We start from the raw sequence: 23,980 nt of genomic DNA, 5'->3' as shown, positions 1-23,980 counted from the left end.
CTGGGCTCCCGCGGGACTCGGGGCCGCTGCGCGGAGGCTCAGGAGGGAGGAAACCAACGCTATTTAAAGAGCAAGACTGAAAGGGGCTGTCAGTGACGGCAGGGCACGCCGCCTTTTGCGGGGGTCCCCCGGGGAGACCGACGGGAGAAGCAGTCCTACTTACGTGTTGTGCAGCACACACCAGCCGCAGTGAGGGTCCCGGGAGCCCAGGCAGGTGTCACAACTCTCATACTGCTCACAGCTTTCCACCGGCACCCGCGTCACCTGAAAGAGAGCGGAGATCGGCATTAGACCAAACACAGGCGTTTTATATGTCACACTGACCCATGCTATCCTAATAAACAACTTACAAAGGGTTACTAAAAATCCATTTTAGAACGAGGAGCCAGGAAATGTTCTCCCCTGAAAGCGGACCTGGCATCAGTTACATTTTCTTTCCACATTTAGTGCATACATTCTAAGCAGTGTGCGATTTTAACACTTCCAGGTATTTATAACATCTGACAGTGATCACAGTTCTTCCCCTGACCTTGCCTTTGTCTTTTTTTCACCACAATCACAAATACCGGTATCTGTGCAGTTGTTGACATTCACTTTGACACAAATCAGCCCCTGCTTCAGCTTTGCTACTAAATTACAATGTAGAAGTCTGATCACTGGAGGATCTGCTTGCAGCAACCCGATGTCGTTATCTCAGCCGTTGCTTGGCAAGAGCGCAAGGATAACTTTTTAGTTATAAAAGGTGGAGCTAAAAAATTGTCGGTGTCGGACCCCGGGAACAGAGGCAAGTACAGTAAAGCCTTGGGTTGTGAGTATAATGCGTCTCCGGAAACACGCTTGTAATCCAAAGCACTTGTATATCAAAGCAAATTTCTCCAAAAGAAATAATAGAAACTCAGATGATTCGTTCCACAACCATTTATTCATAAGTCCTTCAGTTTATAGTCCATATAAAAAGATTATAGCAATGTGATAGGTTGTGTAACCATAAAATGTCCATCCACAAATGGAAGCCTCCACAAGGGGATTAGAAACAAAATCCAGCAGGAGCTCCAGAGTATAAAAGAGAAGAGAGACGCCTCTAAGTGTAGCAATATGGTTACATTTAATGAAGGTACAACATTTAGCATGGTTGACGATTAAAAGAGGCACATCTAAGCATGCAGGCATCCGGGGTAAAGCTGTCCACGTAGACCATCCCCCGCACCGCCAGCACTCACCGCTGTCAGTCTGCAATCCCGATTGAGAAGACTACCCTGCAGTAGAGCGATCTGAAAGCGAGGCTTGAACCGCTTGTAGAGCGCAGCGTGGAAGGGATGGCGTTGATGGCAGTGCGGGGGATGGTCTATGTGGGCAGCCCGGATGCCTGCATACTTAGACGTGCCTCTTTTAATCATCAACCATGTGAGTTGCTAAATTTTGTACCTTTATTAACCTCTTGCCGACCACACTACACTTAGAGGCGCCTCGCTTCGCTTTTAGGCTCGGTTCACACCTAGGCATTATTTTACAGGCGTTTTTTCTAGCTTTTTTTGGCCGCTTTTGCTGAGTTTTGCAGCATTTTTGTTCAGGTGCTTTCAAAGTTAAAAGGTCAACAATGTAAAAGAAGTAAAACGCCTGTAATCAGCCAAAAAAAGAAGCTCCTGACATTTTTGAGCAGCGGGCATTTTGCTTCAGGCGACAGAACGCTCAGGTGTAAACAGGAGCCACTGAAACGAATGGGACTTGTCAGGTTGGGCGTTTTTAGAGCTCAGGCTTACAGCAGAAAAACGCCCAAAACCACCTAATTGGAGTCTTATAATGAGTTGTGACGTGACGCTACTTGTATATCAAGACATCGCTTGTTGATCAAGTCAAAAGTTTTGTGCTTGTCTTGCAAAACGCTTACACTCAATCCAAGGTTTTACTGGATTTTAGTTCTACTTTAAAAGAAAAATATCTCAGAAAACAACTGTTTTATTCTATTTTATTAGTGTCCATGTCCCCGACCTCGCTAATGATCTCCGTGTGCGCAGATCCTAATCTGGAGCCACCCTCCCGGCTCAGAGAAGTAGAAAAGATGTAGCTGGATAGCCGCACTCCGAATTATTCAACTTTATTTCAAAAATGTAATTAAAATCATAGCCTCTAGGCTGGTAAACAGACTAACTGCACAGCCGCTGACATGTTTCACACCGAACACGGTGCTTAGTCATTTCCATATAATGTAGAAGAAAGGGGCTCATTAAACAGGAGGAGGAGTGCAGAGAAGTGCGAGAACAGAACGTGTATAAAATGGGAGAGGTCTGAGATTGCGGAGGGTATCTGATGAGAGCCCAGAGAGGGCAGAACGGAGGGCAAGCTCATGCCAGGGGGGTTCCGATATCCAGTTTATGGTTTTAAATACATTTGTTTCACATTAATTATATTACAAAATATGATTTAGATTATATCTTATAATATACCATGAATAATTGTATTATAATATTGGTATATTATAATACATAATATAGTATACCATTAATAAATGCATTATAACATAATTGTATTATATTACAATATAACAAAAAATAGGATTATTAATTGTATATTATAATGATGGTACTGCAGTCCAGGGGCCAAATGCAGCCTTTTGCTTGCTTTTATCCGGCCTCCTGGCAATATTTCATACACCAATACCATGGGGCAAAATTCTCCCCACTGATACCATTGAAGGGGGCACATTTCCTACCACTGATACCAATGATGGAGCAATGACACCAACTATAGGGCACAATGATATCAACGATGGGGCACAATTCCTCTTAATGACCCCAACGATGGGGCTCAATGACATTAACAATGGTGCACAATTACTCACAATATCATCAGCGATGGGGCACAATTCCGATTAAGGACACCAACTATGGGACACAATTATATCAACGGTGGGACACAATTCCTCTCAATGACACCAACAATGGGGCAAAATTACATTGACGGGGTACAATTCCTGTTGATGACCGCAACGGTGGGGCTCAATGACCTCAACAATGGTGCACAATTACTCTAAATGACATTAGTGATGGGGCACAGACATCAATGATGGGGCACAATTCCGCTCAATGACACCAACTATGGGGGCCAAATGACATTAATGATGGGGTACAATTCCTCATAATGACCCCAATGATGTGGCTCAATGATTTCAACAATGGTGCACAATTATGCACAATGACATCAGCGATGGGGCACAATGACATCAATGATGGGGCACAATTCCGCTCAATTACATCAACTATGGGGCACAATTCCTCTCAATGACAACAATGGGGCCAAATGACATTATTGATGGGGTACAATTCCTCTTAATGACCCCAATGATGGGGCTCAATGACAACAATGGTGCACAATGACATCAATGATGGGGTGCAATTCATCTCTGAAACAAGCAATGGGGCATTATTTTTGGCACTGGTGTCGGGACCTTTTCTCCTTCCACTGGCCACAGTCCGGCCCCCCTAAAGTCTGAAGGACAGTAAACTGAAAGTTTGGAGACCCCTGGTATAGAACATAATTTTATTTGATTGCAATATAGTATACAAGAACAAATAGGAGATCCTGCAAAGAAGAATGGGAGAAACTGCCCAAAGATAGGTGTGCCAAGCTTGTAGCATCATACTCAAAAAGACTTGAGGCTGTAATTGGTGCCAAAGGAGCTTCAACAAAGTATTGAGCAAAGGCTGTGATACTTATATCACATGGGATTTTTTTCATTTTTTATAAATTTGCAAAGATTTCAAACTTCTTCTTTTCATTATGGGGTATTGTTTGTAGAGTTTTGAGGGAAATAATGAATTGAATCCATTTTGGAATAAGGCTGTAACATAAAATGTGGAAAAAGTGAAGCGCTGTAAATACTTTCTGGAAGCGGTGAAATAGCGAGTTTATGACATGAGCCCCGCCGATGGTGTCTTTCGGAGGAAGTTCATGGAACGGGTTAAGAAAACATTGGAAAGTACGGAGAAACAAATCTAAGCAGCGGGTTGGTGAAGCTGTAAATCGGTCTCATTCACAATCTGGAATAAGAAGACAAAAGTAGCTCCTCAGCCCAAACATTGCTGAGATCATAGAGATCGGCACCCCACTCAACAGCCTGATCAGGAACACACGCTGATTACATTTGCATGGAGACTGGGAGATTGGAGAAGAGGCGCCGCCGTCTTGGGCGTCTCGCCTCCGCACTGCGATTTGCAGACCCGGGAACAAGAATTACTCAAGGTGATTTGGAAGTCCTGATTAGACCTGCCTGTATGATACCCGTCCTTCACCTTGCCCGCCATTTCCTACCGCTACTGAAACCTCCATCATCAAGGTACTGCTGTGCCCCGTCCACCACCTCAGTATTCTGCTGCTGGGGATGTCGACAAATTGATGGTGGGGGATCATTAGTGACAAAGTCACCTGTGTGACATCAGCCTGAGTCCTTATACTGACGCAGAATAATGCCCTGTACACACGGATTTTTTCCGACAGATTTTGGCCCAAACCTGTCTAGCATACACACGGTAGCACAAAGTTGTCAGAAAATCTGATCATTCAGAACGCGGTGACGTACAACACGTACAACAGGACTATAAAGAGGCCAATAGCTTTTGTCTCGTAATTTATACTTTGTCCGTTGGAATTGTCTATGCACGATCGGAATTTAAACGATCGGATTTTATTGTCGGAAAATTTTAGATCCAGCTCTCAAACTCTGTGTGTCTGAAATTCCGATGGAAAAAGTCAGATGGAGCCAACACACGATCAGATTTTCCGACAAGACAATCCGATCACACATTTTCCTTTGGAAAGTCCAACCGTGTGTACAGGGCATAAGGGCATCTTGCACAGTTGCTCCTTTCCTGGACTGAAATAACCAACTTCACTGCACACCGTGTTACAATATGCATTAATTTCCTGAGACCCCCCCCCCCCCCCCAATTTCCCAGTCCCCTCTTTACAGCAGAGTGCCCATCAGAGTACCCCTGACATCCCAATCCCCCTTTACATCAGCGTGCCCATCATAGCTCCCCTTTACAGCAGAGTGCCCATAAGAGCCCCCTTTACAGAAGCGTGCCCATCAGAGCCCCCCTTTACAGAAGCGTGCCCATCAGAGCCCCCCTTTACAAAAGCGTGCCCATCAGAGCCCCCCTTTACAAAAGCGTGCCCATCAGAGCCCCCCTTTACAGCAGAGTGCCCATCAGAGCCCCCCTTTACAGCAGAGTGCCCATCAGAGCCCCCCTTTACAGCAGAGTGCCCATCAGAGCCCCCCTTTACAGCAGAGTGCCCATCAGAGCCCCCCTTTACAGCAGCGTGCCCCTCAGAGCGCCCCTTTACAGAAGAGTGCCCGTCAGAGCGCCCCTTTACAGAAGAGTGCCCGTCAGAGCGCCCCTTTACAGAAGAGTGCCCGTCAGAGCGCCCCTTTACAGAAGAGTGCCCGTCAGAGCGCCCTTTTACAGAAGAGTGCCCGTCAGAGCGCCCCTTTACAGAAGAGTGCCCGTCAGAGCGCCCCTTTACAGAAGAGTGCCCGTCAGAGCACCCCTTTACAGCAGACTGCCCGTCAGACACCCCCTTTACAGCAGACTGCCCGTCAGACACCCCCTTTACAGCAGCGTGCCCATCAGAGCCCCCCCTTTACAGCAGCGTGCCCCTCAGAGCGCCCCTTTACAGCAGCGTGCCCTTCAGAGCGCCCCTTTACAGAAGAGTGCCCGTCAGAGCGCCCCTTTACAGAAGAGTGCCCGTCAGAGCGCCCGTCAGAGCACCCCTTTACATCAGCGTGCCCGTCAGAGCGCCCCTTTACAGAAGAGTGCCCGTCAGAGCGCCCCTTTACAGAAAAGTGCCCGTCAGAGCGCCCCTTTACAGAAGAGTGCCCGTCAGAGCGCCCCTTTACAGAAGAGTGCCCGTCAGAGCGCCCCTTTACAGAAGAGTGCCCGTCAGAGCGCCCCTTTACAGAAGAGTGCCCGTCAGAGCACCCCTTTACAGCAGACTGCCCGTCAGACACCCCCTTTACAGCAGACTGCCCGTCAGACACCCCCTTTACAGCAGCGTGCCCATCAGAGCCCCCCCTTTACAGCAGCGTGCCCCTCAGAGCGCCCCTTTACAGCAGCGTGCCCGTCAGAGCGCCCCTTTACAGAAGAGTGCCCTTCAGAGCGCCCCTTTACAGAAGAGTGCCCGTCAGAGCGCCCCTTTACAGAAGAGTGCCCGTCAGAGCGCCCGTCAGAGCACCCCTTTACAGCAGAGTGCCCGTCAGACACCCCCTTTACAGCAGACTGCCCGTCAGACACCCCCTTTACAGCAGAGTGGCTGTCCGACACCCCCTTTACAGCAGAGTGCCCGTCAGACACCCCCTTTACAGCAGAGTGCCCATCAGACACCCCCTTTACAGCAGAGTGCCCATCAGACACCCCCTTTACAGCAGAGGGCCAAAAAAATAAATAAAACTCCTACAGCAGTCTGCATTTGGCACATAGGACATATTTTGGAGACCCCAGGACAGAGTTGAGAGGAATTAGAACCTTTACAAGGTTGTTTTTGCTGCCGGTGTCCCCAGGAATAGAGGGGAAATCTTCCAATGGGGACACGCGTTGTGGTGACAACCAGGGATTCCCTCACATTGGGAGAGTTTTCCGCCCATTTCCTGTTAGGCTCGGTTCACACCTGTGTTTTTTTTTATTGCTTTTTTGCAGAAACGCACTTGAGCCCATTTAACATGGTTTCCTATGGGACACGTTCACATCGGTGCTTTTTTTCAGCTGTTGCGTTTTTGCAAAGGGTCAGGGACAAATAGAGGATACAGACAGTAATAAAAACTGACAGGGGGTCTAATCCCTCTCCACTCTATCCAAAACTGTAAAGAAAAAAAAAAAGTTTTGCTTTTAATTATATTTTAATGTGATCGATTATGTCGGGGGTTAGTGAAAAAAGCTAATTTGGATATCAGAAAATGTATGGATAACACGTGCAACATTTAATACTAATCCCCCCCCCCAAGGTGGGCCCTGGATCCAAAAGTGGGCCAATCAGTGTCCTCAAAATGGCTGCCGGCAGATGGGGAAGACGGAACGCGTATTTGAAAAAACACATTTACTTGCTCACTGAAAGCGTTGAAGACATTTCTCCTCGGAGGACTTGGCTTGCTGAATACTCGACAGGCAAATAAAAAGACAATAACTGTTTTTGTCTTTCTTGCTGCTTCCTCCAGTTTTTTTCGGAGACGCTACATTAAATTCCGAATGTCTCGGCGTGTTCTTTGATAGAAGCGCGCTCCCTCCAGCTCTATCAATAAACACTCCTAAAGAGAGACGGCGAGGAGATTGTCTCTGGTACGGGGCGGCCTGCGTCTCTTCAATCCTGGAGAACACGGCAGACGCTTTCATCTGATACGCCAGGCGATGGCATTTATGAAACGCATTAATATTTGCCCACGGGCGGTTAAGTAATTAAATCCCGCACAGAACGCCTTGTTAATTTACCCCGGTCTTCTCAAAATCTGGCGCGCCCCACAACAGGGACATTCCACTCCCGTGTGTCTTCGTTGGAGTACCTAAGACCTGCCAAATATAATATTTAAAGTGTAATTCCACCTTTTTTGTTTACCCAAATGAGATTTCTGATGTGACCTTCACATATTCACACTCTCGCTGCTCCATTTTCTTGTTATTATATTACATACACAGATCTGTGGGCCCTCGGTCTAGCAAGCTGAACAACTGCCGAGATAATATTAATTAACCAAATTCAGACAGAGGGCTCTCGGAGTGTATAAATTACCCATTTCAGCCCGCAAACACTGAAAAAAAAAACCCCCCACATATTTATTGGCATATAACACGCACAGGTGTATAACACGCACCTTCATTTTAGAAGGGAAGTTTCAGGGGGAAAAAAATTAATTTAAAATAAAGAACTTTGACGCAAAATAAGAGTCAGTGCCCATCAATGCAGCCTTATCGGTGCACATCTGCAGCCTCACAATTGCCCATCAACGCAGGTTGATGAATGCCCATCTGCAACCTCACAATTGCCCAACAATGCCCATCTACAGCCTCACAATTGCCCATCACTGAAGCCTGATCAATGCCCATCTACGGCCTCACAATTGCCCATCACTGCAACTTGATCAATGCCCATCTGCAGCCTCACAATTGCCCACCACTGGAGCTTGATCAATGCCCATCTATAGCCTCACAATTGCCCATCACTGCAGCCTCACAATTGCCCATCACTGCAGCTTGATCAATACCCATCTACAGCCTCACAATTGCCTATCAATGCAGCTTGATCAATGCCCATCTACAGCCTCACAATTGCCTATCAATGCAGCTTGATCAATGCCCATCTACAGCCTCACAATTTCCCATCAATGCCCATCTACAGCCACACAATTGCCCATCACTGCAGCTTGATCAATGCCCATCTACAGCCTCACAATTGCCCATGACTGCAGCTTGATCAATGCCCATCTACAGCCTCACAATTGGCCATCAATGCAACTTGATCAATGCCCATATACAGCCTCACGATAGCCATGAACACAGCCTGATCAATGCCCATCTGCAGCCTCACCTCAGATTACTTCTGCCTCAGAGGGGACAGGGAGGGGGGCGGATGAGCGCTGTCCAATTACACACAGTGAGAATCAAAGTCCGGCTTCAAGGAGACGGGACTTCCTATTACAGAGGCCACTGAGTAAACAGGAGATTCCCACTATATGTAATCCAACGGTGCTTGTCCTGACCCCCTCCTCGTTCCCTCCTAGGCAGCCCAAATTGCAGTATCAGTGTATAACATGCACACAATATTTCCACCCGATTTTCAGGGTGAAAAGGTGAGTGTTATACGCCAATAAATACAGTAGTCAAAAGGATGTGGAAAAGCATGGAGGAGTGGAAATGAAGCCAATAAATGTCTTTATTGCAATGGACAATACATACAGTCAATGATTCTCCTTCTACAACTTGTTTGGAGGTCTTTACAAACCCTTTAAATCACAAAATGTGCATGTGAACGGTGCTTGAAAAGGATACACACACATTTTTGCAAGACAGAGTTACTATTACTTACGAAAAAAATTCAAACACACAGAAAAGAGTTGTCGATGAACTGGTCATATAAAAGCATCACAAAGCTCTTCAGGGCCAAAATTCGACCCGTATCAGGGCTCAACAGCAATTGTTACACTAATACCCCACAAGGAGAATTCCGTTACAGTCCTAATATAGATCCATGTGGTCACCATTTCTTCTGAGCCTATTCAACAATACAGCATCTTACAAGAGTGAGTACACCCCTCACATTTTTGTAAATATTTTATTAAATATTTTCATGTGAAGAAATGACACTTTACTACAATGTAAAGTAGTGAGTGTACAGCTTGTATAACAGTGTAAATTTCCTATCCCCTCAAAATAACTCAATGCAGCCATTAATTTCTAAACCGCTGGCAACAAAAGTGAGTACACCCCTAAGTGAAAATGTCCAAAGTGTCAATATTTTGTTTGGCCACCATTATTTTCCAGCACTGCCTTAACCCTCTTAGGCATGGAGGTCACCAGAGCTTCACAGGTTTCCACTGGAGTCCTCTTCCACTCCTCCATGATGACATCACAGAGCTGGTGGATGTTAGAGACCTTGCACTCCTCCACCTTCCGTTTGAGGATGCCTCACAGATGCTCAATAGGGTTTAAGTCTGGAGACATGCTTGACCAGTCCATCACCTTTACCCTCTGCTTCTTTAGCAAGGCAGTGGTCATCTTGGATGTGTGTTTAGGGTCGTTATGTTGAAATACTACCCTGCGGCCCAGTCTCTGAGGGGAGGGGATCATGCTCTGCTTCAATATGTCAAAAATGCCAGTGAAATTCAGTGGGGTACCAAGCCCATAGTGTTTTTCCAGCACCCTTAGGACACCACCCTAAAGGGGCACACTAAAGCCCACCAAAAGACTGCACAAGGGTACAGAAAAGGGCCAACCTTGGAAGAGTAAGGGCCTCAATCCCTGAACCCCCCCCCATCCCCCTGGAGAGCAAGGCTCCTGTCAGGGGCAAGGCAATCTATGGTCTACCTAGGCTGAAGCCAGGTGGACCCTGCTCCTCAGGGGCTTGTCAGAAACCAGAGGGCCACAGAGATGCACTTTTCAGTAAGCCAACATTCCTGTATTAAAAAAACCTTTTTTTGTTGATTGGTCTTATGTAATATTCTAATTTACTGAGATACTGAATTTGGAGTTTTCACTAGCTGTAAGCCATAAACATCAAAATTAAAAGAAAGAAATGCTTGAAATATATCACTCTGTGTGCAACGCATCTATATAAAATATACGAGTTTCACTTTTTGAATTTAAATACCGTATATACTCGAGTATAGGCCGACCCGAATATAAGCCGAGGCCCCCAATTTACCCCCAAAAAAACTGGCAAACTTATTGACTCGTGTATAAGCCGAGGGTGAGACATGCCTGTCCATCCCTGTGTGTGTGTCCGTCCATCCCTGTGTGTCCGTCCATCCCTGTGTGTCCGTCCATCCCTGTGTGTCCGTCCATCCATCCCTGTGTGTCCGTCCATCCATCCCTGTGTGTGTGTGTGTCCATCCATCCATCCATCCCTGTGTGTGTGTGTCTCCATCCATCCATCCATCCATCCATCCCTGTGTGTGTGTGTCTCCATCCATCCATCCATCCATCCCTGTGTGTGTGTGTCTCCATCCATCCATCCATCCATCCCTGTGTGTGTCTCCATCCGTGTGTGTGTGTGTGTGTGTGTGTGTGTGTGTGTGTGTGTGTGTGTGTGTGTGTGTGTGTGTGTGTGTCCAGCCTACCTTTGTCCCGAGCCTCCGTCCCGTGCCTTGCCTCCTTGCCTCCGTCCCGTGCCGTGCCTTGCCTCCTTGCATCCGTCCCGTGTCGTGCCTTGCCTTGCCCCCGTCCCGTCCCGTGCCGTGCCTTGCCTTGCCTCCGTCCCGTGCCCTCTTCGTCGGCGGCCATTGTAAAATTCAAAAGCTGCGCCGCCGCCTTCGCCTGTGATAGGCGGAACACTGAATTTCCCAGCAGCCTGTGTTCCGCCTATCACAGACGTCGTATCATCCTCGTCCGTAGTACGAGGATGATACGATGTCCGTGATAGGCGGAACACAGGCTGCTGGGAAATTCAGTGTTCCGCCTATCACAGGCGAAGGCGGAGCCGGAGGCGCGGCTTTTGAATAGAATGGCCGCTGTCTGTCTGCTCGACACGCTGATCGAGCGGGCAGACAGCGATGACTCGAGTATAAGCCGAGGGGGGCACTTTCAGCCTCAAAAAAGAGGCTGAAAATCTCGGCTTATACTCGAGTATATACGGTACTGAAATAAATTAACTTTTTGATGATATTCTAATTTTATGAGATGCACCTGTATATCACCTTCTCTCATGAGCCCCTCCATACTCTCCCCCCTAGGGTGAGCGTATGAGCCTGTATGCCTGATCGGTTAGTGGTGTTCCGTCACTGCAGAATATATCTGAATTGATCTAATGCCTCCCTTGTTGCCTCTCCTGAAGAGGAGGAATCCTCAGCGAAACAGGTTGAAAATTGCAAAATTCCTCCGCTCCCCTTTTTGTATAATAGAAGTTATTTATGAAGTGTAATCCAGTTATGTAATATGTGTATGGAGATAGGAGTTCTTGTAGGGGACAGTTAATAGCCATCAAATCAGTTTTTAACAATGGTTTGTATTATTATAGTAATAAAGTGACTATTCTTTTGAAAATTGGAGTAATTTGCTCTTTCTGCACCATAAAAATTCCACAATGCCGCAGCTTTGTTCTCATTTTTGGTTCAAGATATTACAGATGAGGTGCAGTTGTAGCTATACCCACCAACTATCTTTTCATTAATGAAATAACCAAAGTAGAGGTGCATCGGGCTTGATGACCAAGGCTTGGTAGGTACTAGTTACAAAGAAGTGAGAATCATTCATCTTTGGAAAGAGGAGAATGAATTGAATCAGAAAAATCGAAATAACGCACAGCAATTAAGTCACCGGTAGAAAAAGGGAATTAAGCCACTGGTAGAAAAAGGGAATAACTCCAACTTGAGCTTCAAACATACCGACATTCAACATGGCTGAACTGACTCCTAGCGCTGATCGCAAGCTCACACGCATATACGTGTACTACTAATAACATGGGGGAACAATGAAATATGGTGTCATTATGAGGACAACAGATTACCAGGGCATTAGAAGGACAATTTAACGAAGCATGAGACACATGGAAGTAGAACGCACAGCTGGACTCCCAACCTTACTAGATAAAGCAACTTCAATGCATCACTGGGCCACAAATCTAGGCCAGATAATCTATCTTATGAAGGACACCTTCGTGTGCCACCTGTCCCCATTGCCAGGGTGCATCACCCGGAGTTTTGTGTTCCCGGGGACAGGAGGAACGAGAAGATGGAGAAGGTGATCCTGATCCACTGCATGTTTAGAGGAGATTGCACGGCGGACAATCAATAAAATGGGTGACAGGCTTGAAGGAGACAATATATATTCCATTTAAAAGTCAGCATTGACTGGGGTACACAGCAGGAAACGGTCAGGGACAATTATTTATAGAGAAGGCCTGAAGCTGTGTCCTACTTCGGTGGAAATTTTACATGTACCTGAGCGCCTAGGCACAGCAGAGGCTATCAAACTGTGAGTTCAATCAATATTCATAATGTAGCCTTTACGTTTACTAGGACATTTTTTTTTTTAAACTAAGTTCTAGGCGGAACATTTCCCCCCCTTGTAGACAAAGTGTTACAATTTTATAAAATATATATTATTAGCATTAAAATTAAAGTGTTACTAAACCCACAACAGTAAAAATGAGTCTGTATATGCAGTAAAGCATGCTTATTATACTCACTGTGAAACCTAAGGGGTTAATCCTCTGCATTGTGTAAAAAGGCTGTTTGATCCTGTCTTCTCTGATCTTCCCCTTTTTTTACTGTCCCCAATCCATCCCCTGATAGTACAGAGTCCTAAAAGGCACTCTGCACATGCTCTGGTGTCTATTACTTTTTTTTTTCTGGAGAGGGGGCATGTGATCAGCACAGAGCCAATCAGCACTGTTCAGGGAGTCAGAGGTCATGCATCCTCATAGGACAGTCAGAGTAGAATGAAAACTACTACTACAAGCTTTAAGCAGACACTCATAGAAGTCACAAGGCTGCTACACACTGCTGATGAGAAAAGGTATTTGTCAGTTTACATTTACTAAAATAATTACATTTCCCTGTTCTGTGTACTGTGGGAGACCAGATATAGTGAATACAGGGTAATGGGTTTAGTAACATGAAGTCTAAATTCTATCTGATTTATTTTGCTAAAGCACTATGAAATATTAACAAATGCGATAAAATACAATTTTCCCCTTTTTTTTCACTCTCTTCTGCTGATCTCCTGCAGTATTTCTCATCAACTTCCTGTCGACATGCTCCAGCATAAGTTGAACATCATTGGCCTAGACAAGCTTCCTGATAACGGTGGACAACACCTGTGTAATGTGTGTCGGCACCAGATTAGTAACAATGCCAGAGTACAACAATAAGGATAGAATCTTTGTCAGCTGCCTTCATCATTGTCAGTATATCCCCACATTGGTAGCTCCAACTTTTTATTTATTTTTTTAAAGTCAGCAGCTACAAATACAGCAGCTGCTGACTTTTAAAATGTGGACACTTACCTGTCCAGAGTGCCCACGATGTCGGCACCCGAAGCCGACCTGCCCCTCAGCTCTCGGGTGGAGGCACCGCCATCTTCGTTAGGGGAATCAAGAAGTGAGGCCTTGCGGCTTCAGCTTCCTGGTTCCCCACTGTGCATGCGCAACTCGAGCTGCGTGACCCCACTGGTTCCCGCTGTCTTCTGGGACCTGCGTGTCTCCTAGAAGACAGTGGGGGGGACAGAGAAGGCGCTGGAAGTGGCGTAGATACCCGAGGGTGGCTCGACTATCTATGCCCAGAAGAGGGCTCAAAATACCTGTAATTAGACAGGTATCTGCTCCCCGTCCCCCCTGAAAGGTGCCAAATGTGACACCGGAGGGGGGGGGGGGATTCCAAGAAGCGGAAGTTCAATTTTTGGATGGAACTCTGCTTTAACTCTAAAATGACCTGTAAAAGCTTTTAGAGCAGGGGTCTCAAACTGGCGGCCCTCCAGCTGTGACAAAACTCCCATCATGCCTCTGCCTGTGGGAGTCATGCTTGTAACTGTCAGCCTTGAAATTCCTCATGGGACTTGTAGTTTAGCAATAGCTGGAGGACCACCAGTTTGAGACCCCTGTTTTAGAGCATCACCTAGGGAGAATTTCAGACGCTTTATTTTTTTGCAGTTTCAAGGCTCGACATGTTTGGTATCCATTTACTCGATACAACCACATCTTTTTTTAAATTTAGATCTTTTTTTGCATAAACAGCTATGCAAATATTGTGCATAAAAAAATGAAACTACCACCATTTTATTCTCCAGGGTCTCTGCTTTCAGAAAATATATGTGGGGGGGTTTACAGTAGTTTCTAGAAATATACAGATTTAAACGTGTGCGTGAAAAATAAAAAAAATTAGACAAGTGGTTAAGAAACCCGGAAATGTTAAAGACTATAAAAAGGTAAAAAGACAGACTTAAATAAAAAATAAAAATAAATTGGTGGATGATTGCGGAATGGCTTGCTTAGTTGCATGCAACAGCAGAATGTTTATTTAGGGTGAAGGTCCACTTTAACAATACTCTAAATTATCTGAGCACAGTAGAGGAAATTTTCAGTACCTATTCGTGGAACTCTTTCTTCAAAGTCCAGATTTTGCCTATTTTTAGATGCTTTTTGTTGTACAAAGACCGTCGGTTTCAGTCTTACTATAGCCGTTAATCCAATAAAACAGTATTGCTTAATAATGCAAAATCTCTTCTTTTCCTGAAAATCTGAAGACAATTTCTTTTATTTTTACTTTTTGAAGGTTTCTTTTTTTTCTTCTTTTTATCCCTCGAGCGCCCCTGCTTGAACTATAGCTGGCTGGATGGCTGTCCCCCTTTGTTAATAAAGTGAAATATTTGATCGGGGGTTACAGTTATCAGGGCAGCAGAGAATGTAATTAAATGCACAGTTGTAAGTGAGCTTGAAGGGCCATGAAGGATTTTAATCAAATGTAGAAGGAGCAATTAATGGAATGCCTGCAACCCTTCTAGGCTGCCTGATGCTCTCTAGGCCTCCAACAGTATCCAGCACGGAGGGGACAATTGGAGGGGGGAGGGGGGGGGGGACGAGATACGCTTTCATCTAGTTGGGTTCCCTGTGGAATGAGAAAATAGGATTGCTTGTTGGAAGACTATTGATCCGGCCATACAGACCTCTTCAGATCGTTACTAATATATCTTTAGTATACTTGTTGCGTTAAATAGAGGTGAAAGAGGGAGCTGCCCCTTGTGTCTGCCACCTCGAAATTAAATGTGGCTGGTATCGGGTTTAATGTGGCGGTGCTTCACCTGAATTATGAATCTGGGAAAAGGAATCCAGGAGGACCCTGGTGTGGTGAAAATTATAGAAATGTTTAATAAATAGATTAAAAACATAGAAACGTTATATGGAAGCCACTTCTAAAACAAAGGAAGTCTCGAGGTTTAACCACTTGCTTACCGGACACTTATACCCCTACCTGTCCAGACCAATTTGTCGCACTCGGAGTGACAATTGTGCAGTCATGCAATGCTGTACCCAGATGACATTTTTATCATTTATGTCCCACAAATAGAACTTTCTTTTGGTGGCATTTAATCTCGGCTAGGTTTTTTATTTTTTGCTAAAAATAAATAAATAAATGAAAAAATAGCGAAAAAAAAAATAAGTTCATAGTTTGTTTTAAAATTTTGAAAACGGGTCACTTTTCTCCTTCACTGATGTGCGCTAATGAGGCGGAACTGATGGGCTGCCCTGATAAGGTGGCAATGATAGGCAGCACTGATCGGTGGCACCAATGATGAGGCACTGATGGGCAATGATCGGCAGCACTGGTGGGAATTGATAGGTTGCACTGGGGGACAAAGGTAGGTGGCATTTGTGGGCACCGGCAGGTGGCACTTGTGGGCACATATGAGGCAGCCACGACCCTCAGTGAGGGGCCGATGTCCCTCTGACAGAAGTGGGTGATTGGCTTTTTCTTCCCCTTACGCTGAAAAAAAAAATACAGATTGCCGATCTTCTGTTTACATCACGTGATCAACTTTCATCGACTGACAGCTGATCACATGGTAAGGGGCCTGCGTAGGCTCGCGCCACACGTGGCCCGCAGGGACGCGCTGACAGCGCATTGCGCGGAAGGACATCTATGGAGGCCCAACGCTGTAGCCATCTTTCTTTAGCTCTCTGCACTTTCTCCACCTTATTAGATCACAAGGTATTGCAAAACACGTTTTCTCTCAATGAGCTTCGGCGTGCGTCCTCCGCCAATGCGTTTCCAGGGACACCTGTGATGGTGACAACAATCTAAGAGGGGACTTTCCTCACTGTGGGGACATTTCCCCTTATACCTGGTCAAGGGTGTCCAGGACAGGACGTGAAAGCTGAACTCCATGGACAATAACTTTCATTTAAATAAAAGCCTTCAAAAGAGATGCACCGAAATTTCAGCTGCCATAAAACATATAGGCTAAAAAATTTATTTTCGGCATTTTGCCGAAAGAGAAAAAGGTGGCGATAATGGTGCCAAAAACGCACCCAATTTTGCCATGATATTGCTGTGCTTATCGTGCGTTTTTCCATTGGTCGTGACTCAAAAACTGCATTAAAAAAAAGGTAACAGGTGCTCTATTAATGTGTTCTTGCTGCGTTTTCAATGCATTTCAACAGGAGGTGTGTTTTTGTTTAACCAAAAATGCAAGCAAGATTTTTAACACAATGGAAGCACAACGGACCAGCGTGAAGACATACATAGAATTTAAAGGGATGCCTTTTTCTTGAGCTTTTCTTGCGCTAAAGTAGCCGATAATGCCCGACAAATTCATAATCAATGAAGCGTTGATGGTAATCCATTAGGGCCTTTGTGCGCTTTTGCTTTGTTCATACGATCTCAATATTCCCCGATTTCAAGAGGGCAGCATTGGCATTGCACATTGGCCTTGGTTGAGAGCTGATGGTGACTACCCATTAAAGTTGATTTGGTTTGACAGGAATCGCTTAATAATATGGTGTCATGGTTGTGTCCTTTGGTGAAGCCAGGTAGAACTCCACAATATTGCTGGGACCCCCTTCTGAGCCTGGCACAGCTCTGCCCTCTCAACTGATAGCAGGAAATGGCCCACTATCAGCTGACTCTGGGTCATACGAGATTGAAAGTAGACATCCTCACTATGCAGTATATAGCTTGTGCAGAGAGCAGAGCTGTAGGGGGGGTCTCAGCAGGCCCCCCACCCACTACAGGAGGGAGTGGAGACCAGACCAGTCAATGAAAAAGATGGGATTTGGCTTTAGGAATATATTAAATAATAATCTGCAAGAATCACCTTCCTGGTCACTAGAAGATGCATTTGATTTTAGCTGCCCAAACAGTTAAGTCGCAACATAACCCAGTACTGATCTATGCTACACATCTCCTGCCATAACCACCGGCTCAGTACAGGTAAAATAAAATGAAACGTACCAAGTAAAGAAAACTTGTCGCGTTTCTACAACTCCACAGAAAACTTCCTGCCTTAACTTAAAGAGGTATTTGAAAAATGGCTCCAAATCTAATTCCAGAGTCCTCAAAGAAATTTCCTGTTCGATCTCCCTCTACTTTTATTTGTTGCTTGAAAAAAGCTGCCAGCAAGCCCATCGATCTTAATCTTACAAATAAACTTCTCTAAAATTCCTTATCTCCCTCCGAGAGCATCTTGGACGGTATCCAAATCTATCGGATTAAGAAAAGGGGATGCTTCTGGAAGGGTCCCAAAAAAGCAGACCTGCTCAATAGTGGTAGACATGCATTGTCCGGGTTCTTGCTAATTCTCCATTTCTCTTAAAGAGATCATGGAGCTGGGCCAAAATCCGACAGAAAGGACAGTCCGATGAAGACGAAACGGTCGGAGGTGAAAACTCAAGATGATGTCTTAACAGGAACAGTAAGAACTGGAAGAAAATTTAGGTTTGGAAATAGCAAGTATTACAAAGACACATGCTCAATATCATTTTTTTTTCAAGTAGTATTAAACCCTCAGAGTTTTCTAGTTTAACAAATGGCGCACAATAAAATTAACCCCCCCCCCCCCCCCCCCAGTCAACCACTTCTCCAAAATTCTTACTCAGTGCTGCTTCCATGAACTTCCAGCCTTCAGAGAAAAGAGTTAATAGTGGACTTGCAGTCTCCGGTCATTCTGAGCTTGGAGATGGGAGGTGGAGGAGCAGGCGAGTGCCTTGCCATCCTAGGCTATGGGGCTGTGTGTTTCTTTTGATACACAGTTTAAAGAGGGGCAACTCCAGTACCTGCATACAAGGATGGTTCCATAGGATGCTGCAATAGAAAGGAGCCACCCTGAAACAGCTGTGGTCATGGCACCAGCTTAAACTGGAACCTAGGCAAGGATTCAAATATAAAAAAGTTGCATAATTAGTGATTAAATCTGCCACTGAAAGTACTTTAAAAAAAACAAAAAACAAAAACCTCACTTTAAGACGGGTTCACTTTAGAATATAAAAAAAGCAATTTGTCAGTCCGCTCTGTGACCCTGCAATCATAAATCAGAAGAGTAAGATTGGCTCTCAGGTACATCTAAATCTACGTGTTCATCCAACACTACCCTCTTTACTAATTGACAATGCTGTTGTCCAAGGGTGGTCATGTTGCTCCTCCATAGATACATGGAAGAAGCCTCTTAATGGACTTTGTTTGACTAATAGATATACAATGACCTGTATAAACGAGAACCTATACAGACACAAGGCTCTCACTGCATTGACACTGCATGCATTAGTCCAGCGGTCTCCGAACGGTTGCCCAAGGCCAGATGTGGTGCTTTGCTTGCCTTTATCCTGCCCTTGGGGCACGATTTCATCCACCAATACAAACAGGGCATCATTTCCCCCTCCACTAGCACCAATAAAGGGAAACAATTCCTCCCAATGACGTGGCACAATTTGTCCCACTGACACCAGCAATGGGGCACAATTCGTCCCACGGACACCAGCAATGGGGCACAATTCGTCCCACCGACACCAGCAATGGGGCACAATTCGTCCCACCGACACCAGCAATGGGGCACAATTTGTCCCACCGACACCAGCAATGGGGCACAATTTGTCCCACCGACACCAGCAATGGGGCACAATTTGTCCCACCGACACCAGCAATGGGGCACAATTCGTCCCACCGACACCAGCAATGGGGCACAATTCGTCCCACCGACACCAGCAATGGGGCACAATTCGTCCCACCGACACCAGCAATGGGGCACAATTCGTCCCACCGACACCAGCAATGGGGCACAATTCGTCCCACTGACACCAAAGATGGGGCATTGTTTTTTCCTGCTAACATTAGGACCTTTTCTAATCCCATTTCGGCCCCCCTAAAGGATGAGCTCTGAGACCGTCTCTATTTCTGACATCACAGGATAGTGATCAATCAGATCAGTTGCTATATCCCATGCTTACGAATTAAAAGATGGTGGCCAAAGACACTTATATTAGGGCACATGAGGCTGCCACATGAATTGGTCAGCAGGAGAACGTGGCTGAACTGGCCAGTCCGGCAATGGTCAGACAGCCTCCATGAAGTCAAATTATGGGCATTTAATGGGAAGGACAGATATATATATATATATATATATATATATATGGTAGTATTCGATCCTTTTTAATATCAACATTCACAGTTTTGAAGAAAACCAAATCATTTTCTGCAGCTGGAACTTTGGAACCAGGAAGAATCCAATTATATATCTAATGAATGTATGTAACATATAGACTACAAACTCTCAGGACTGTAGTACTTCCTGCTTCCTCCCAAGTGGCCCATACAGACCAACATGTGATTTATGGAGAGAAAGTTCACGAAAGGAAAACTACAAATCTGAAATGTTCCCAAATGTGAAGGCCCAATTATAGAAATACAGAAGACGGTGGAAGGTGACCAAATTCCAAAACATTCTAAAAATGTAATAAAACATTTACATAAACAAGAATTTAGTTTAATAAGAACACTTTATGGGTTTGTTATCAAACTTTTGTATGCTTGCCGCACTCTCAAATCCTGCTCTGCAACAATTCAAGGACATCTATAGAAAAGGTCTTATAAACTGTTGTTTAAGAGCCTTCACCAAAACCGTAAAACACACGGCATAAAATTGGAAAAGCCCTAATACACAGAACAGGCAACAGAAAGCATGTCTACCAATGAGTTCTCCACTGATGCTCAGCAACCGTTGTCAAGTTATTACTCCATGATGAGCATTCAATACTCGTTCTAATATAGATCTGTAAAGTTACTGTTTTCTCGTGTCCATCCAAATTTTGAGCCCTGAAAAGCACTGTTTTTTAATATGACTTTTTTTTACCAACAATTAAAATATTTTATCCGGTTTTGGTCTGGTGCTCCTGCATTTCTATGGTTTGAGCTACTGTTGTGTGCACATCAGGGGAAGTTATGCGGTGTGGGAGCTTGTTTGAAATTTTCCTTCATCTGACTTCATGTACAAATCTAAGTTTCCAGCATTGCTTAATAGCTTGTAAAGCCCCATTCTGAGAAAAAAAAAAAAAAAATAATCAGCTGTCCCTCTCACCTATCCTGATACTCTTCCCCCTCCCCTTATCTGGTGAAGGCAGATTTACTCACCTAAAGCAGGCCATAGATTACATAATTCTATTGCTTGATTCTCCTATCAACACATTCAATCCTTCCCTTAGCGCTCCTGTGTTCTGCTGGTGGGGAGCATGGGGAACCTTCCCTGCCGGAAGAACACAATGGTCACTGTCTATAGATGGGTTGATACTTGGTCAGTCCCTATTAACCCAGCCGATGTGTTTTGTCATATGCGACGTTGTCATATGCGGCACCACCATGCCCGATGATGGGACGTGTCAGCCGGATCTACGCACACACGTTACCACGCATGTGCGAGTGAAGGTCGGCCATTTTGGTTTCTGGCAAATGACCGAATTTATCTACACGCTTGTTTTAAAGATACCTTTTGTAAACGTCTTACCACATTAAATTGGTTTTAAACTGTATCATGCTATGTCAGTTACTTCTTCATTACATTGCCTGGTGATTCAATCTCACCCCACGGGGGAGTTATGTTTTGAGGGATATACTTCCTGATTTATGGTCATCTGCCTCCACACTACCCGGTCATTCAGAAATAGGGAGAGGAATCGAGGAGAGTTGGATCGTTCGGCTTGGCTATTGCAAATAACGCTTATGTGACTGCTCTCCTTAGGGAGTTGCATACGATCTGGTAAGCGTGGCTTTTTGATTTTGGTCTGTGTCATCAATTGTGTCTTCATTCTTGTTCCTTCACGGCATGTGGGACTTCTTATCTTGATAAACTTTTATATGATGGCACAGATAGGATTAACTCTGTGGACCTGCACCTTAGGGGACATTCAACGGTCATCTTATTCATTGATTTATTTGCACGTTAATCACATTTTGAATTTTAGTGCTGCACTATTTTGTTTTATACGTATATATTTAAACATTGCATCAAAAACTTTCAAAACCTATTCTTCCAACTTGTTGCTTTTTGCATGTAAAGCTGGCCTGTTACTCCCCAAACAATTCACGTAAATCCATATAACTTCCCATTCAAGGAAGCAAGCGGTGGGAGTATAAAACCCATCGTACTGTCACTTTCTCCAGCGTCAGGATGCAGAAAAAGAAGTTTGTTCACGAGAGATGACATAAATCTGTGCGCGCTCATATGCTATTTATACAACAGCCCTCTCAGCAATGGCGCACAGAGAATCCTTCACAAAAGATGTCCCTCTGGGGGGGTTGTATGAGGTGTGAAAACCCCCCACAGCTGTCAGAGGATTGTCTGAAACACCTCAGAAGTTCCTCCTGGCAGGCACAGGAGGGGGCCTCGGGAAACCGAACAGAACAGAGAGGCTGTCACACATCGATAGAGAAAAAAAAGGGGCCCTTACGGTTCTGAGATCCTCCAATCCATCAAAGCCAGAAGTAAAGGAGAGCGAAGCTGTCAGCCATCCAGTCTCCAACCAAGAAAGGCACATGCATGGATAACAACGAAGACGACTTCTTGCTTGGCGCTCTTTTACTGCCACCCCCGCCACTTCTCCTCCATCCTGAGATGAGGTGTCCAATCAGGACTGCGTTCTTCACATCCTAATGATGGCGCCTTGGCTGACAAGGCCTTGTCACCTGCTTACTTTTCTGTTATATATACACTTTTTTTTTTTTTGCAGACATCTCCTAGGAAAGGACGCTGGCAGCTGTTAGTCTGTTTGCTGTTTGATGTGGGCCCTTTAAATCAACAACAAGAGCGCAAGAGATGGAGAAAGCGGCGAAAGAGTGAGATGGGAATAATGCGCAATGATCCAGCTGACAATGGAAGTCAAAGACTGAAAATCAGGAAAGGCTCTACAAGTTTGTTTTTCTGAACTTTGATTCACGGGAACAGAGGATTTACAGGGTTTTTAATTTTTTTTTTTATTATACTTAACTGTGAAAGTGAGAAGAGCTTTCTTACTAACCTAGGCCATCTTCATTGAGGAAAGCTCCACTACACAAGCCGCTGACAACTACCATAAAAAAAAAATGTATGACGATAAAAAGAAAGACAAATTTTGGGCTTGGTTCACTCAAAAAATAAAAAGAAGAGGGAGCTTCATTTTTTAGCAAAGAGGCTGTAAATGTCAATTAATTGAAAAGGGAAAAGTCCTGGAAGTCGCACGTCTCTGCAAAACCCCGTGGCTGAGGCGGTCATACAACTTCTAACTGGGTTTTGCAGAGATGTGTGACTTTCAGGACTTTTCAATTAGATGTCTAAAGCCGGGATGAGCTCTGTCCTTGTGTGTACTTCAAGCAGTTGATATATAAGAGGACTTGTTGGAGCCTTGAGCAGCACCTGTAATTCTAGTTTGGGCCACAGTGTAGAACGTTCAATTCTCACTGGACTTAGCTGAAAAAAATCGAATCACTTATCTGAAAATAAGTAACCCTCATCGAAACAAATGCAATAGGATCCAAAGGGTCATTTTAAAACTGCATCCACTTTATAAATAATCATTAAAATGCCATAGACAGCAACAGTAGAAACTGTGGGAGCAAGGAAACACAGTTAACGCGTTTCACACTACTAGCACTTATTCATGACCAAGCGCTAGTAGCACGCAAATGCGGTGACTGTCAGTTATAACATAAATGTTAATTTTTAGCGATATAGGGTGACCATCTTTCTCATCCACAAAGCTTGATTGTATATAAGGTACACACTTTGCCTGGCACAGTAGGCATACCCCTGAAGGGGTCCTTAGAAACTAGGTTCCATAGAGATGGACTATACCTGGCTCTGGACCATAGAGATGGACTAGATCTGGCTCTGGCCCTGTATAGCATCCCTAGCGGCTGACTACAAGCTGAGGTGAACACCTGTGCAGGGTCTTGCGGCCAAGGCAACATTACAGACTGCCCCCACATTGTTGGGTCAGGGTACGGTTCCTAAGTTGTTACCAAGGTTGTGCCGATCCAGATGCACTGCTTCTACCCCAGGCTTTAATGATCATGAGGATTTGACTGAAGAATCTGATCATAAAATAATGAGAACCACCTAGTTAGTGAAGAGATTTCTCCATGAAGGAGAAGGTGTCCATCACCTTAAGTTAATAGCAAAAAATGTAGGACTCACAAAAAAATTAAAAAAGAGAGGACTCCATGGAGTGGGGTGGTGTTAGAGGATGCACAATGGGCCTGTCCTCAAAAGCATTGCCCGTGTCAAATCATCTGAAGGTACAAGCTTATATCCAGGGTCTATGAATGTTTTGT

At 44.9% G+C, this 23,980-nt stretch overlaps 1 protein-coding gene across 1 annotated transcript in view; it reads right to left on the bottom strand.

Moving 5' to 3' along the window:
• Positions 1 to 23,980, bottom strand: part of PLXNA1 (plexin A1) — a gene marked incomplete in the record, with an annotated part of 497,669 nt that overhangs the window by 211,178 nt on the left and 262,511 nt on the right. The window contains 1 exon segment of the mRNA XM_077451741.1: positions 164 to 264. Within this exon segment, the coding sequence (XP_077307867.1) occupies positions 164 to 264 (101 nt within the window).

The sequence above is a fragment of the Lithobates pipiens genome, unplaced genomic scaffold, assembly GCF_037356315.1.
Source record: "Lithobates pipiens isolate NorthernLeopardFrog02 unplaced genomic scaffold, aLitPip1_a1.2 Scaffold_23, whole genome shotgun sequence".
NCBI classification, from domain to species: domain Eukaryota; kingdom Metazoa; phylum Chordata; class Amphibia; order Anura; family Ranidae; genus Lithobates; species Lithobates pipiens.
The sequence above is the reverse complement of the archived record's forward strand: the minus strand, read 5'-3'. Positions and strand labels throughout refer to the sequence as shown.